Raw genomic sequence first — 17727 nt, 5'->3', positions numbered from 1 at the left:
TACCCATACAACAAAATTCACTTAACACCCAAAGACCAGGTCCAATACACATAACAATCCCCAAACACAGTCCCACCCACCACAATTCCCCACCCCTAAACCACCCAAACATCCACACAACAATCAAGTAATGCTGTCCAACAGCTCACTGATGGTGGCCCTTTAGTTCATTGTTGAGTGCAATTATAGCTCTGGGATAAAAACTATTCAGAAAATGTGTGGTGTGAGTTTTAATTGTTCTGTATCTCCTGCCAGAAGGCAACAGTCCAAAAAGATTGTAAGCAGGATGGGAAGAGTCTCTGAGAATGTTATGCAACTTCCTCAAACAGCAAGATTTGAAGATATTGTCCGGGGCTGGTAGCTGGAGCCCGATGATATTCTGGGCAGATTTAATGATTCTCTGTAGAGCTTTTTTGTCCACTACAGAGCTGCTCCCATACCATGCAAGAATGCCGTATGTCAGGACACTCTCAATGGTGCTGCGATAGTAGGACAGAAGGAGATGCTGAGATAGATTTATCTTCCTGAGCATTCTCAGGAAGTTCAGCCTCTTCTGTGCCTTCTTCACAAGCATGTATAGAGCTCCAAGGTTCGTTCCCACTCTATTATTCTATGCTCAATGTTCTATATTCAGAGATATCAATAAATGTCAGAAGACAGCTGTTTTCCTCTGGAGCTTTAGTCTTCATGGATACCACTGTGAAATCATCTCTAAAGAGCTCTGAATGACTCTTTCCTTTCACTGAAGAAAAGTGGGGGTGGGGGTTAGATTTCATTTGCCTTTAGACAGTACAAACACTAATATTTCCCTTTGAAACCTCTGCTTTTAAGCCTCTGATTAAATCCCCATTTTCACTTAGGTTGAGATATTGCATTTGAAACACCTTGACCTAATCCCTTGTGCTATACATTCTGGCATACTTTACATGCACATTGTTTCACATTTTTAGATGTTTTCCATTTACATACAGTAATCTCTTTCAAACGGACCACTCTCCTTGACAGTCTCTCTCATAAGCAATTCAAGTCCTTCCCTGACAAAACAGCATTTTTCTTTCAATTTATAATATGTATAAATTACAAAATCTGTAATGTTATCGTGGTTTCTTTCACTGGCATCTTTCACTGATATCAAATGAGTATCTAAACTGGAATAGGCAAAAGCATCAATACTCTGTGGTTGTTTTTTAAAAAATGTGGTTTTTCTTTTCTTTTTTTTTTCTTTTTGCTTAACAGTGCAGTCTTGCCTTCAGCAAAAGCTAATTTTCCATCTGATAGGTAAATGGGGAGCCTTGCAGTTAATGTCCAATTTAGTAAATCTCTACCTTTCTTTAATTAAATTACAGGTTATAATAGAGTCAACGCATGCATGTAAAAATGCTTTTTAGAGCTAGTTTAAGAGTCTTCTCTGTTTTGGGACCAGAGTTTCTTCCTGCCAGCTTTATCATTTTGCTTTGCTTTGTATTGTGCCTTGATGAGTCACCCGCTCTGAAGTAGGGCTTGACTTATTTCCCACCAGAACATAACTATTCTGGGGCATTTAATCTGTGTATGGGTATATTTCCTGCAGAAGTAGCATCTTCTATTTCTGGCCCTAATTTTAAATAGGGCTTTTCTCTTCTTTGCTAATTTCTTCTAGCACCTTTGTGTATATTTAAGTCAGAATACTATAAATTGAAAGCTTGAAGCTTCTTGATTATTAGACCACTCATAATAGTTTCAAAACATCCAGAGTCTGCTTAATATCCGATAAGTCAGCTAAAAGTTATTAAGAAAATTACACGCTTAGCTAAAAAGCCCGCACTGCTGATCTTACAGTTCTTATGGATGAGAATGAGGATTGAAGGAAGGATGGGAAAGGAGGGAGGGAGGGAGGGAGGGCAGAAGGAAGGAAGGGATCCATTCAGAGGAAAAAGAGTAAGAAGAAAAAAGGAGTCACTTTCTTGCTATTTCTACTTGTTGAAATCAATAGGAGAACAAGTACAAAGGATCAGCTTCGTTGCAAAACTATCCCTCCAACACTAAACTGCCTGTGGTGATACATTTGGTGGTATAAATTCAGATGCTTACTTTGATGATGTAAGTCAGTTTCAATGTAAAATGAGAATTATCACTATTTTACAGTGTTCGGCATTGAATCAATCACATTGATGGACTAAAAAATCTCAATTAAGTTACACACATATATCTGCCCATAGCAGCTATTACCTCCAGGAAATGGAAAAGTACAGACTGATAATTCTATGTTAAAACAAGGATATATATGCAGTGACATTCAATGTAGTAAAGGCATGAGCGGCCAAGAACTCCTAAAAATAAATTCAGATTTTTGTGTGCTCCATACATTAATCAAGTTGGAAGGGGCCATTACATTATGAAGTCTAATCCTGCTCAGTGCATGAAATTAAATAAAAGTATCTCTGACAGATGGCTCTTGGTTATTATTTTTGGGAGACTGAATTGAGCCTGAAGATTGGGAAAAAAGCTTCACCAAAATGTTTTAAAAGGAAAAGATGAAGGAGAACATAATAAAAATATCATATTTCAAGATGGATTACGGTGATTTTGCCAGAAATCTCTCTCTATGGACACAAAGGTACTTTTTAAAGAGAAAACTGGAGTTTCTTGTTTTTCTTTGAAGATGTTTCACTTCTCATCCACGAAGCTTCTTCAGCTGTGACTGGATGGTGAGGAATGGAAAGATTTATATTCCTTGCAATTAGCTGGTCATTTACATTCATTTAGAGAGGCCACTCAGCTTTATCTGTGTCCTCAGGATCACCTGAGTAGTGCAAATGAGTGTGGAGCCTTTTTGGAACTACTGAAAGGACTGTGTTGTAGACTGGAGATTGATGATGTCATATCCATCCCCCCAGTGGTGGGTTGCCCCCGGTTCACAATGGTTCTATAGAACCGGTAGTAAAACTGGCGGTAGGTTCCACCCACCGACCTTGATCTCATCAAAATGCTTCTGCGCATGCGCAGAAGAGTGCGCACACACATGAGTGAAGCGAGCTGTGCGCACGGCCCTGCTGCGAACTGGTAGTAAAGGTAAGTAGAACCCACCCCTGCATTCACCTCTGTTGAGAGAGGGCTGTTCAATTTTGACATAGATGGCCTCTTTGAGCCCTCTTTCAAACCAGCGTTCCTCTCTCTTCAAAATGTGGACAGCAGTTCCAGTTGTCTGAAAGGAATACAAATCCTTCTGTTCCCCAACATCCAGTCAGAGCTGAAGGAGCTTCTTGGATGAGAAACGAAATGTCTTCAAAGAAAAACAAGGAAGTCCAGTTGCCTCTTGAAAAAGCACCTTTGGGACAACCACGACCTGGATGACTGAGAACCCCCATAGACCAGGGGTGAAATCCAGCAGATTCTGACAAGTTCTGGAGAACCGACAGCGGAAATTTTGAGCAGTTCGGAGAACCAGTAGCGGAAATTTTGAGTAGTTCAGAGAACCGGTAAATACCACCTCTGGCTGGGGCCAGAGTGGGGTGGGAATGGAGATTTTGCAATATCCTTCCCCCAGGAATGGGAAGGGAATGGAGATTTTGCAGTATCCTTCCCCTGAAGTGGGGAGGGAATGGAGATTTTGCAGTATCGTTCCCTTAGAGTGGGGTGGGAATGGAGATTTTGTAGTATCCTTCCCCTGCCATGCCCACCAAGCCATCCCATAGAACCAACCGGTAGTAAAAAAAACCTGGATTTCACCACCACAATGCCATAGACATTATGAAATCTATGATATTTCAATAAAAAATTGCTGGAAAATGGCCATTTTATTGGCAATGAGAAACATCAGACTTAACTATTCTTTGTCCTTAAAAAAAAAGAAGCCTACATCAAATCAGCTGCTTAAATTTGTGGGGTGGGGGGGAGAAGATGCTACTATGAATACTTTTGGCCATTCTAATCTACTCTATCAGGTCATTCTTAATTTTGTTTAATCTGATATATTAAATGGGAATCATAAATCGAATGATCTTTTTCTGCTAAACTTTAGCAGCACTAAAGCAGATGGCAAATTCAGATGTTTCCAATCACAGTTCCCAGCAAAAATATGATAGCTTTTTAAAACACAAGCACTTTTCTCCCTGCAGGAATTGACAGCCTGATGTATATTTTTAGTCTCAAAAGCTACACCTGCTAACTCAGTGTGGCATCATGTCTTAAGTTCCTGAATTGTTCCTGCATTTCGGTATCCTTTCTTCCTTCAGACTTTTTAACACCACTAACAATGTCATTTTATTGTCACTATCTCCATAACTAGCCCTAGCTTGTATTGTTCTAATGAAAGCTATCTTGTACTATAAATGCCCAAGGACGTTTTTTGATTTGTTTTGAGTCATCTAATGCATAGCATATTTTTGCGCATACAGTAAATGTTCAGTCCTTTGGCATCCTCAGGCAGAAAAACAAGCAGATCATTCTAAATTGCCATTCTGATAAATGATTATGACATTTTTCTATAGACTTTTTTTTTTTTTACAAAAATAAAAGACATGACAGTGAGCAAGAAATTATCTGTGTTTTTCAGGCTTTGGAAGCCTTTTGAAAAAGGGGTTCCAAAAATCCTATTGCATACGTCAAGTTTACAGCTGAAGACTTTAACCTATTGCTTTTGTCTGCCATGCCTTTTTTAAAGAGTTACTTAAGTGTAAGGATGTTTATATAATCAAAATTTTGTACAGATTTTCCTCGACTGATGGCTGACCTATGGTTTTCATCATGTGTAAAATCCAGCAGGTTCTGACAGGTTCTGGAGAACCGGTAGTGGAAATTTTGAGCAGTTCAGAGAACTGGCAAATACCACCTCTGGCTGGCCCCAGGAGTGGGGAGGGAATGGGGATTTTGCAGTATCCTTCCCCCAGGAGTGGGGAGGGAATGGGGATTTTGCAGTAGCCTTCCTCTGGAGTGGGGTGGGAATGGAGATTTTGCAGTATCCTTCCCCTTCCATGCCCATCAAGCCACACCCACAAGCCACACCATGCCCACCAAGCCACGCCCACAGAACCGGTAATTGGATTTGGATTTCACTACTGGTTTTCATTCTCTGTGATTCAGTCTCAGCATAATCTGTGGGTAATTTTATTTGTCACATTTCTAATTGTGGGCTAATGAAGTTAGAAGCTACCCAATTGGTTTCTTGTGAGCCTGAAACATCCTCTTTCTCATTTATGGTCTACTTGAGGTGTAACGTGAATGTGTTGTGTAGATTACTTGTCTCTTCTTTCATAATTACACATAGAAGCTTGTTTTTTCCAATTTTAAACAAAACCAAATTATGCATTTGTTAATTCAAAACTTTTACAAGCCATTATCGTTCATGTACAACGGCTTTCTCTTGCTGCTGAATGTAAGAAACAGCTCCTCTTTTTATATATGAATAAAAAGCATATAATGAGGATTCTTGTGCCAAGAGACTTCAATCCGTGCTTAATTTGGAAAACAAAAATTTCAAACATACTTCAGTCTGAGCGTAAATGTGCAGCCAGTGACATACAGTTCCATCTAATTAATAGATTAAAATTGTCCTTGTTATAAAGCAGATCCATTCCTCCGCATCTGTTCATAGAGAGTTGTCAAAACATCTGCCTATTAATATACGCCACATAAATAAAGGAAAAGATATACTGTCATTAAGATTAACTGTAGTTCTTTCTCTTCTCTGACAGGCCTATCAGAAGCCTTGAGGCATCATATATCTCTTCTTAATGAAGTGACAAAAATATTTGCCTTTATAGGAAATTAAGGGGATTGCAGCCATCTTTCTTTTAGGGTAAAAAGGGCATACTCTGATACTGACAGCACACAAACTCTTTCTGATAGTTTTATATTGATTTATATTGATTGTTTCCCTATGACTATCATTAAGTGTTGTACCTTATGATTCTTGACAAATGTATCTTTTCTTTTATGAACTCCGAGATCGTATGCACCGAGACAAATTCCTTGTGCATCCAATCACACTTGGCCAATAAAGAATTCTATTCTATTCTATTTTTTAAAAAAATCTTCAGTTCAGTTCAAAGATCTTTGAATAACTAACAAAGACATATGAATTCAGTTGATAAAAAGAAGCAGTGCTACCTACACTGCTACACTGAAGTTGAAATCTTGATACTTTAATCAAGTCCTAATTAGAGACGGTTCTATCGGTCTATTTCTGATCTATGTCACCTTTATATGCATTTATGTGCATTCATTAAGCTGTCCTCGTTTCTACTTGATTTCTAAATTTTTAGAAATTATGCATCAAATACACAGCCAAATATATGCTCTGGTTTAATGTGGGTTTAAGCCAGAATCTCTTTCCCCACTACACAAATACGCACGCACACACACACACACACACATACACAAACCCACACTGATTTATTTTGTATTTTGTTGTTAAATATACAGTTGATGGAGTGTTTTCATATGTTTTTAAACTGAAAACTTTAATATCTGGGGGAAAGGGGGGAATGCAAAAAGTAATTTAATTCCATTCTACGCAACGGTTTCAAGGTCAATCTTTATTTTTAGAAAAGATTCATTCTTTAAATATTCTTAGTTTCTAACTTGTGTTTTACAATTGCCTTCTAACTGAGTGGGCAATACAGAACTAGTCCATGTTCAAATCCTGATTAAAGTCTCCATGTCAGACATCCAGCATAGTAATGGTTATACAGCTTACAATAATAACCAAGCCTGTTTCTCTTGTAAAGTATCACTCTTTCTGAAAAGGTAAGCAATCATCCAGGCTTGGCAAAATCATGATCTATGTCTTAAATAAACTATTAAATATTGCTTAACCTTTTCATTTCATCAGTGGCACTCTAAAATTTAATTTTGGATGAACTTTCCCATGGATGTCTATCAATATGGAAGAAGTGTTCTTCACTGATAACATATGTGCTTTAGTAATATTTTAGACAATTCTGTGAGCGCCTATCGTTCTGTAAATTCTCCCTTTCAAATTCCCCATTTTGGATGATCTCCTTTTGTAAATCTTGATAATACTAAAAAATGTTTGGCACGAAAAATGTTTGTATTTCAGAATTTGTGCTGTCATTAATACACAATACCTTTTAGTTTAGTTTATTTAATATGGATCAGTGGTGGGTTTCAAATTTTTTTACTAATGGTTCTGGATATGGCTTGGTGTAGCATGGCTTGCTGGGCATGGCTTGGTGGGCGTGGCAGGGGAAGGATACTGTAAAATCTCCATTCCCTCCCCAATCCAGGTGAAGGATACTGCAAAATCCCCATTTCCTCCTGATCAGCTGGGATTTGGGACGCAGAAAATAGATGGGGCGGGGCCAGTCAGAATTTTTACTACTGGTTCTCTGAACTACTCAAAATTTCCGCTACCAGTTCTCCAGAACTGGTCAGAACCTGTTGAAACCCACCTCTGATATGAATACATTATATTTATGAATTAAAATGAATATATTACTGGATCTAAACAGAGAGCAAACCCCAGTTTCTTCTAGTACTGAAGATATTACCTAGTTGGGTAATGAAATGTCTGCAAGGGGGAAAAAAACAACCAAATTCAGAGAGCACCAAGGACCCCACATAGATTATTTTTCTCATGTTACCTCTCATTTTTACCCATCAGGCTCATGATAAAGACACCGGCAACTATAGTGCCATGCAGTATAGACTCATCATCCCTCCAATCAAAGATGGCAAGGAAGGCTTTGTGATTGAACCGTATACAGGACTGATCAAAACAGCAATGCTGTTCAAAAACATGCGACGATCTTATTTCAAGTTTCAGGCCATCGCAACAGACAATTATGGAAAAGGGTTGAGCAACAAATCAGATGTACTTGTAAGTATGATTGAATAGATCCTTTCCGGATCTATGTACATTTTATTTACAATGATTCCCGTTTTTGCAGACATTTGTCCTGATAATTTCTTGATCTGATTGCATTATATTGAGCTTCTGTTGTAGTTAGTGGCGGTATTTATTTATTGATTTAGAAAATTGATATAGCCGCTTGCTCGCTCAATAGGCAGCTTACAAACAATATACCGGTAGATAAAAATAAAAAAAGAATCTCCCCCAGTGATAACATACAGTCAAGTGAGCATTTGATGGGCTCCATCCCATTCTGGATTACTGAGGCTCGCTAGCAAAACCAGATCTTCAGGTACTTAGGAAAGAGTATCAAAGTTGAGGCCATTCTAATTTCTGAGGGGATAATATTCCAAAGGGAGGGAGCCACCGCGGAGAAGTCCCTTCTTCTGGATCCTGCCAGATATACCTCCTTAGAGGACGGGGTCCACAGCATTTCTTGCCCTCCCCCCTGCTCTAATGGGTCATGTGAATGTGACTGGCAAGAGACAATCCCTCAGATAACCTGGTCCCAAATCAGGAAAGGCTTTAAAGCAGCACCTTGACAACCAGGTAGCTGCAAATCTTTTGTTCCTGATGTGTGGCATGGCAAAAACAAATCTTATCTACCACTTAAAGATGTTGATATTTATTTGGCTTATAATAAATATGTTTATTTACAGTCTCCTAATATTTTATTTTATCTGGAATTGTGTCTGTGTGTCTGGTTTTTGTTTTAATTTCCTTTCTTTTGTTTTTCTGTATATTTCTTTCTCCAGTAATTTGGTTTTTTTACATCTAGAGACTTGGCTTCATTTATTAAATAAAATAATTTATTGTTAAAAATCCATTACATTTCCTTTGAAATCATGCATATGTGTAGTTGTCCCCATTGTGCTTTCATTGGGCAAAGTTAACATTTGGCATGATGATCTAATGCATCTTTTTAATTTTTACTAGGATTGGTTGGAGAGAGAAATTATGGGAATTTTACACCTTTCTCTGAAAGGATGGATGCACTGTGTATTGTGGTGTGGGTGTGCATGAATGTGCATGCACATTTGTACTTGCAGGTTATGTCTAACCTTATTTACAGTTAGACAAAAATGTTAAAATCTTAAAATATAGTATATTTTGTATCATATTTGGCATCTGTTCTGAGCAGAGACATCAGTATGATGGTAATGCAGCTAGGAGCAGGGCAAGCCAGATATCCCTTGTGATACTTCTCCCACTACAAGGCAATGAAATGGTTTTAACTCCACGGTGACATTAACTCCCTTTACAGCAAAACTGGAATTAGCTCTGCTTAGTGCCATGATTGCAAGTCCTTGATAGTTGATGAAGGGGCAATTTCACTTTAAAAAAAAAAAACTTTATGTTGTGACTTAGGCTTCCTGAGTCATTAAAACCCACGAGTAGTCCCAAATACCTCTTTTATTGCAACAGCTGTGAATTACGTTCATTCACAGCCGAGTCCCAATTAGTTGCAAAAAGTCCTTCGAGATAAGTCCTTCGGGACAATCACCAACCTTTATTTCCCTTGACACTCTGCCAAAGACCTACTTGGCAAAGCCACATGGATTCCAGAATCAAACAGAGATGCCGTCTGGGAACAGAATTAACAACATTGCTTTCCTGCAAAGTGCCCACATGCCTTTGCTCCTCTTTTAAGCCTTATGGGAGGGGCCAATTATCTCCAGGCCTTACTCCTGAGTTGTCCCTTTTGTTTTAACTCTTTGTGCCTTCTGGAAGCTCTGTGCATGCACGCACTAGGAACAGGCTCCTTCTGTTCCTCTGCTTCTCTGCTGTCCAACTCTGGAGGCTCCAGAGCCCGTGCATCACTCCCAGATGGCCCTGGCCCCATCTCTGCCTCGACGCAGAGCCCTTGTCTGGGCCTTCCCCAGACTCCAGGACTGGCCCATGTTCCTCACCCAGCCTCCTCACTGTCAGTCTCTGCTGCCATCTCCACAGGCTGCTGGCAGACCACAACACTTTATTGGTAAAATTATGAAATACAAAGAAAGTAGGGTAAAAAATTCCCAAAATGATAGTTACCCCCCCCCCCAACACACACACACAAATTTCTGCCACTTTTGAATTTTTTAAGTCATTTACTGGAGCCGCGTCTCTGCTTGGAAAAGTCCCAGGATTTTCCCCTCAAGCTTTTGTGTGAATGTGTTTATTTATCTAAAAGACTTCTATCATGAAATGCTGATACTTTTCATAGCCTAGCAGAATATCAAATTATGCTCCCAACATCCCGATGATTAAATAGTTTTAAAAGCCATTAAGTAAGCAAGCTACTTATGCAATTCAAGTACTCGGAAAGTCAAATGAAATTTGACCTTCTTAAGAGATTTAGTTTTGTCAAGTGTACATACATCAGGAAACATGTTTTATAATTTGCATGCATATCAACCGTTTGCTTTAATCGTACACTGATGTGTGGTTGGTACGATTATAGAATTTGTATGCTGGCTTGCCAATGGTTTAGCTTAAGTTACTTGACTAATGTGTGGGCTGTAGAGGTCATTGTATCAATTTCATTCTTTCTCAGCAATCCAATTGCTTCTGTTTCCTACCTAGATAAGTTGAAAAAAAGCATGGTCTTACATAGTCAAGGAAATTATGATTTTTTTTTCTGCTTGCAGCCTTGATTGCATATAGATTATGCTATTCTTTCAATAATTTCCTAACGACACTCCATTCTTGCAACCAAGATTATACTGCCTTTGAGGTGAAGGGCAAGTAGAAAGAGAAAGAGCTTGATCAGCTCTTCCAATGTTCAAGTGGATAAATTCTCCTTGTGCTTGCCCTCCTTGTGTACTCTATATAGAGGTAGTCCTTGACCTACGACACAATTGAGCCCAAAATTTCTGTTCTAAGCAAGATAGTTATTAAGTGAATTTTCCTCCATTTTATGACCATTCCTGTCACAGTTCTTAAGTGCATCACTGCAATTAGTAACAAAACACAACTATTTAAAATCACAATTGCCAAAACATCTCAGGGAGACATTTACCAGAGCAAGATTCGAACAGCTTGATACAAATGGTTAGATTTGGGAGATTCCATTCAATGAACATACATGTATCTGTGGAGCTGAAGAGGTAGAAGATCTGACTCATATATTATTTGATTGCTGTTTATATAAGGGTGTGGGAAATAAGTACCTTTATCCACATATTAAACATATGGCCCATCTTAAATCAACATACCTCATGTGTGGCCAGAATCTGAAAATGACATTTAATACAGCACAATTTCTGACTAAAATTGTCTGACTGAGATCGGTATATGTGGGCCTGATTGGGGTAGATTGCACGGGTGATAAAGAAATATAATTTTATCCCATTTTATTCTATTTTATATGTTTAGGTATTAAATTATTATATTTCATCCTATAAGTATTATATTTTACCCTACTCCCATTTTAAATTGTTTAGAATTTTATCGGAGATATAGATATAGATATAGATTAGATATAGATATAGATATAGATATAGATATAGATATAGATATAGATATAGATATAGATATAATAACACAGTTGTTAAGTGAATCTGGCTCCCCCATTGATTTTGCTTCTCAGAAAGTCTCTAAAGATGATCACATGACTCTGGGACACTGCAATGGTCATAAGTATGAGTCAGTTGCCAAGTATCTGAATTTTAATCACGTGACCATGGGGATGCTGCCAAGGTTGTAAGTCTGAAAAATGGTCATAAGGCACTTTACTCAGTAAACGAAATTACGTTGTAACTTTGAATGGTCACTAAACAAATAGTTGTAAGTCCAGGACTACCTGTACAGAAGTCAATATGACTTGAGATTTTCCATATGTTTCTCAGGTTGTTATAGATAGATTGATAGAGACCAATAGGAAATGGTCTGTTTTAAATATAGATGTCACTGAGGATCAATTTGGTGTCATAAATCCTATACCCAGTTAGACTCAATTAATACAGTTTGGAATATGAATCTCCAGATAAAAAGATACAAAACTGCAGATAGATTTTGTTTTGTTAAAATACAAAAGGCAATACACAAATCATGGTCTTTTGTATATTATTTAATAATAAAAGGTGGCTTGTTTAAATGAAAGCATATCTTTTCTTAAAAAAAAAAAGTTGGCATTGCAGCCATATTTGTGCTTTTTAAATCCCACCAAGTTTAAGGAGAGGAAATTGTGATGTTATTTTATTATAATAAGTTTCTCCAGTCAAGCTCCAAACTGCTGGTAATCAAAGGAAATTCTTAAATGAGATACACTTTCTATTTGGGGTATATTACATGTTTTGCAGACTCCATTATATTTTTGTTTTTCTGTTTCAGGTCTCAGTAGTCAACCAGCTGGATATGCAAGTCATTGTGTCAAATGTTCCTCCTACTCTTGTAGAACAAAGCAAAGATCAGCTTATAGGGTAATGAATATCTTCATTCCGTAACCACGAAAAAGTCATTTATGATTAAAAATGTACTGATCCAAAAACATACCAAACCCCTGGCAACTTTTATGATTTACTTGATTTATTTAAAAGTTTTGTATGGCTTCCTAATTTAAAAACATAACCTTGAGCGGGTCCTAACAATAACAGAACTCATAAATATAAAAATCATAACGCATGAAACAAAAACAGAATATGGTGCCTTAATCAACCCCACAACAACTTCAGACATCTTCATTCTACCCCAGTTAAAAAGCCATGTCTTGATAGTTTTCTGAAACGTTAAAAAGGTGGCAACCTGCCAAGAAATCTGTGGAGCGTGTTCTATAACAGGGGTCCCTAACCTCTGGACCACAGCCCACCAGTGGGCCGTGAGTTGTTTGCAACCAGGCCGTGGAAATGGCAGGCAAGTGCACATGCAAGCACATGCATCCCCACGAGCAGCAGGCGAGCATGTGCACACTAGTGGTGGGTTTCAAATTTTTTTACTATCGGTTCTGTGGGTGTGGCATGGTGGGCGTGGCATGGCTTGGTGGGCGTGGCTTGGTGGGCATGGCAGGTGAAGGATACTGTAAAATCTCCATTCCCTCCCCAATCCAGGGGAAGGTTACTGCAAAATCCCCATTTCCTCCCGATCAACTGAGACTTGGAAGGCAGAGAATAGATGGGGGTAGGGCCAGTCAGAATTTTTACTACTGGTTCTCCGAACTACTCAAAATTTCCGCTACCGGTTCTCCAGAACTGATCAGAACCTGCTGAAACCCATCTATGGTGCATGCATACTCCCCACCCCCACCCCCTCAAAGCCGGAAAGGTTGGGGAACTCTATTCTATAGGATAGCCACAGAAAAGGTATACTTTCAAGATTCCACTAGATGGCAAGATTTCAGTTGCCTACACTATCCAATCTGGTAGGATGTGCAGATACTCTATGGTAGTGGTGCCATATGTAACTCGGTCCTATGTCAATAGGGTTCTAAATGTGATAATAATACCTTGAATTGCACCACGAAGGAAACCGATAGCTAGTACAGCTTGACATCCTTTCAAACTACCAATACTGTATGTACCACTGTGTTTTGGATCTATGAATTTGTAGTTCCCGACTGGTCTTCAAGAGCACCCCATGTAAAGCACATTGCAGATATCCAAAGGGGAAGTGACATCAATGGTAAATCATAGAACCATATTTAAAGGAAAAAACCCTAGAGATTAGTCAAACTAAGCAAGTCCCTAAACAACTCTACTAAACATGGTTCAGGCAATCCTACTAAGCTTTGGTTCAAGGAATCTGTGCAGTCCCTGATTGTTTAACTTGGCTCAAGAAACACTATGATTTGATGAGCCAAAACGTAGATCCTTTTCATGTGAATCAATCTCCAAACCCATGTGATTAGAATCATCTGTGCTGCATGCCATGTGTCTACGGGCTGATCAACCCAGCTTAGAGTTTATATAAAAGTATAAATTAACCGAAGTGTTTGCTGAAGGGGCTTCTCTAAGCTTAATTAGCTTTGCATAGCTTTCTTTTGAATTAGTATGCAGAGCTTCGAAGGAATCAAAGAATGTAGCAACTGCAGCAGGGAAATTCAGGCTGGCCATTGCAAGATAAATCCCATTTCCCTGTTTTCAAAATATTTAAATAAATATTTTTAAAAAGTCTACTATAGTTGCTTTCTTAATAAAACAAAACAAAAACCTGACCCTATTAAAAATTATGTTTTCTCCTTATTTCTTATTTTAAAAAAGACATGGGGACCTCCATCAGTACAATTAAATTAATAAAATGTATTAATCATTTGTAACATTAATGAAAGCTTGCCGTCCTGTGCATGGTACTAACTTTTAAGGTAAAAATACTTGGCTTTCAGAAGAGTAATAATATTTACTTAAGTTATCAAAAAAAAAAAAAAAGTTTGTGAAATTGAGGATTTTGTTAGATTTCCTTTTTTAAAGGACGATTATAATACAATATGCAATATATATTGTCCTGCCTTAACCATGAAAGATAACTGGGTGACCTTGGGCCAGTTACACAATCTCACAGAACTGTGGGGAAAATAGGAGGAGGAAGATGTGTTGGATATGTTTGCTGCCTTGAGTTATTTGTAAAAATAGTAAGTAAATTAAATAAGTAGGCAAGCAAGTAAGTAAATGAATAAATAAATGTGAAAAATTATTCATTTATTAAATTTATATGTTGCCCAACTCACTGTCTGATAAAATAAAAATGTTCATATTCAGAACTGAGCAAAGCTACATGGACCATAGCCTACATCATGGGTGTCAAACTCGCGGCGTCATGTTGCCGTCACATGACATTTCACAATGTTTTTTCCCATTCGCTGAGCTAGGGTGGGCGTGGCCTGCACGTGATGCATCCAGCCCGTGGGCTGCCAGTTTGACACCTCTGGCATACATCATAACTCTTAAATGAAGAACTCAGAAAATAGTTTGGGGCTGCTGTTTCTGATACTAAGTGGGCATGCACTGAATTGGTCCTATGGAAGATGAGTAAATCACTGGGACTCCATTTAAAACAGGGTTCCACAGTGTCAATCTAAACCTCCAAGGGTCGATGAGATTATCCAAGACATCAATGTTGTTGTTGCTCATAGTACTGTTAGCAAAAGTACTAAAGATAATCCTTGACAATTGGGGCCAGAAATACCAATGCTAAACCAGGTGGTTGTTAAGGAAGTCACACCCCATAATCTAGTGATATTTATTTAAATCGCTATTGCTGTGCCACATAGACTACTTTTAAAGAGTCAAATGCATGAGACAATATTTATGGAAGTCTAGAAGTCTGGCTGGATCTTCAATAATTGTCAGCTGTGTTTTCTAGGTTGCTACATACTGCAGCTCTGCACTGGCATTGTTTAAACAATCTGTTAACAACTTTTTCCATTTCTGAAAATACCTGTGGCTTAACTGCCAGTCTTACTTATTCCATTCTGGTATGCCTGACAATCTGGCAATCCAATTTCTCTCAGAGGCATAAATCTTATGTGTGTGAGATGTATGGCCACTTCTGTGTTATATACTTAATGCATTTCACTGTGAGCGTAGTTTGTGGAATTTAATAGCTTCTGTAAAAAAGATAAAACCTATTCCTTTATCATGCCTACCAGTTCCCTCTGTAAAATAACTTTGCAATTTCCTTTCAAACCATTTAAAATTCAAGTCCTAATATAATACTAAGAGATAGAATTAATTACCCCCACGCTTAAAACTAGTTTTTCTGGATTCCTTTTCTTCCTTCCTTCTTTCCTTCCTTCCTTCCTTCCTTCCTTCCTTCCTTCCTTCCTTCCTTCCATCCATCCATCCATCCATCCATCTATTCATCTTTCCTGCCTTCCTGCCATGCTATTAATCAATTTTCTTTACAATATAAGATTTTAACATTTTTGTCTAATTAAATAAGTCAAAGAATAGAGCTAATAAATTACCAAGAGTTTTCCATTGTCAGGATTTTGGAACGCTATGTTCAAGACCAGATTCCTGGTGCAAAAGTGGTGGTGGAATCCATTGGTGCTCGCAGATATGGTGATGGATATTCAGAAGAAGATTATTCCAAATCTGACCTCATGATCTATGCAATCGATCCTCAGACAAACCGTGCTATAATGAGGAATGAACTTTTCAAGTAAGTAGTTAAGTGCATTGCAGCAGTGAATATCAGTTGAGGAAATCAACCTTTGTGTCAAGGCACTGACTGAATTTGACTTCAAAATTAGCAACTTTTTGTTCTTTTACATGTCTGATGTTTAAAGATGTAGGTAATATCATACAGGGGCCATATGTAAAGGTTGAGTGGCACACAACTGCAACAATTTAAGAGATTACCTTTGGACCTGGAAATAGCATTATTATGATTTAGTGTTTTGTGTTCTGATGAAAACAGAAACTCCCATAGGGTTAATCCTATGTAGTCTCAGTGTTATCTTTCTGCCTTTAAGCAAACATGCAATCACATATGCTCAATTTAACACAAAAAATATTGTGAAAAGCAGCAGTAGAACACACACACACCCCATTTTATGACACACTTGCGGTAATGTTTTTGTGTTGTGTTATTCATAAGATTCTTCTTCTTCACTGTAGCTTCTGTGATTCAAAGGTATGGGGTTTTATACCTGCACAGTTCAAAGGTTTCAGAAGTTCAGGGCTTTTTGAGTAAAGTCCTGGTTTACTATGAATCACATATAAGACTGTAACTCAAGAGTTCAGTGGTCCCAAATTTTCTACCCAGAAATTTAACCAATGATGTCTCTTTCAACAGTTGTTATTTCCATCATTAGCATCTTAATAGGAGAGTCTAAGACTCTCCTTGGAAGAAGAGGTGCTAACACTGTTGTGGATTAACGTTCCTCAGCTAGAATTCAAAGGTAGAATTGATGGCACAACCCTTTTTTTCCTCTCCCTGGATTTGATAATTGCTTATTTTTATAGTGCATTCTGGAACCTGGAAATTAGGACCAACCTGATCCCTCAAGATCAAAAGTTTATTATTATATAAGCTCAAAGACTTAATGGTACCAGTGGTCCTTTTGGGTCCAAGACTACCAAAAGTACAGGAAGTTTATCTCAGTAGGAGGCAGGGGGAAAGTGTAGAGGAAGGGTGTCAAACTCGTGGCCCACAGACTGATATGTCACGCACTGGCCACGCCCACGCCCGGTTTAGCAAAGAGGAAAAAGTCATGATACGTCACATGACACCGCAGTGATGCTGTGAGTTTGACACCCCTGGTGTAGAGTTACTGGATTTGTCTGGGATTGGCATCTCAGAAGCCTCCACAGATGTTGAGGTAGTCTCTAGTCTTGAGGCACTTCGTTTATATTTTATCTTCCCTGCACAGGAGAATAGTGCCAGAATGCCTAGTGAGCAAGTGTGATAGTTTGCTAGCCATATGCTTATGAAACAAATGTTTCTGAGCTAACAAATGAACTGTGATTTATTGGCAGTATTTTGTTTATTTAGAGTTTCATACCTTATGTGGTTAAATTAATAGTGACATACAAAAATATGTTGATGTTGAGAAGAAAATTGGCATATTTTCAGCTGATGGATGAAGAGAGAGATTACAAATATCTATTGTATTAACCATAAAAAAAAAAAAGAATAGTCTGTAAAATCTACAAACAGCAAATATATAAACTGGCATTGACAAATGCTTGAATATAGAACTGAAAAAAGAAAACATTTGTGGGTTTTTTGTTGGTGATAAATATTTGCAACATTTGTTTATTCTTTTTCCATGCACAATTTTGAAATAAATGTATGGTGGACTGCATTTAACTACATTTTAAAAATGTAATATAAACTGTCATGTATGTCATTCAGCACAACTATTACTTAAGTTAGGAATAATTTTATATTCTGCATTATACCTGTGCAATATTTTTATGCATGATGTTTACGTTCATAAAAATTGCCCAAAGGTA

General features: G+C 38.0%; 1 protein-coding gene across 8 annotated transcripts in view; it reads left to right on the top strand.

The window, feature by feature from the left end:
* The window catches only part of PCDH15 (protocadherin related 15), a 716117-nt gene that overhangs the window by 654947 nt on the left and 43443 nt on the right, over positions 1 to 17727 (top strand). For all 8 annotated transcript variants that reach the window (XM_087871772.1, XM_060682279.2, XM_060682278.2 and 5 more), the window contains 3 exons: positions 7604 to 7819; positions 12167 to 12255; positions 15752 to 15928. In XM_087871772.1, the coding sequence (XP_087727898.1) occupies positions 7604 to 7819; positions 12167 to 12255; positions 15752 to 15928 (482 nt within the window). The remainder of the gene's footprint in view (positions 1 to 7603; positions 7820 to 12166; positions 12256 to 15751; positions 15929 to 17727) is intronic.

The sequence above is a fragment of the Pantherophis guttatus genome, chromosome 6 (genome assembly GCF_059756535.1).
Source record: "Pantherophis guttatus breed Tessera chromosome 6, ASM5975653v1, whole genome shotgun sequence".
Classification (NCBI taxonomy): Eukaryota; Metazoa; Chordata; class Lepidosauria; order Squamata; family Colubridae; genus Pantherophis; species Pantherophis guttatus.
The sequence above is the reverse complement of the archived record's forward strand: the minus strand, read 5'-3'. Positions and strand labels throughout refer to the sequence as shown.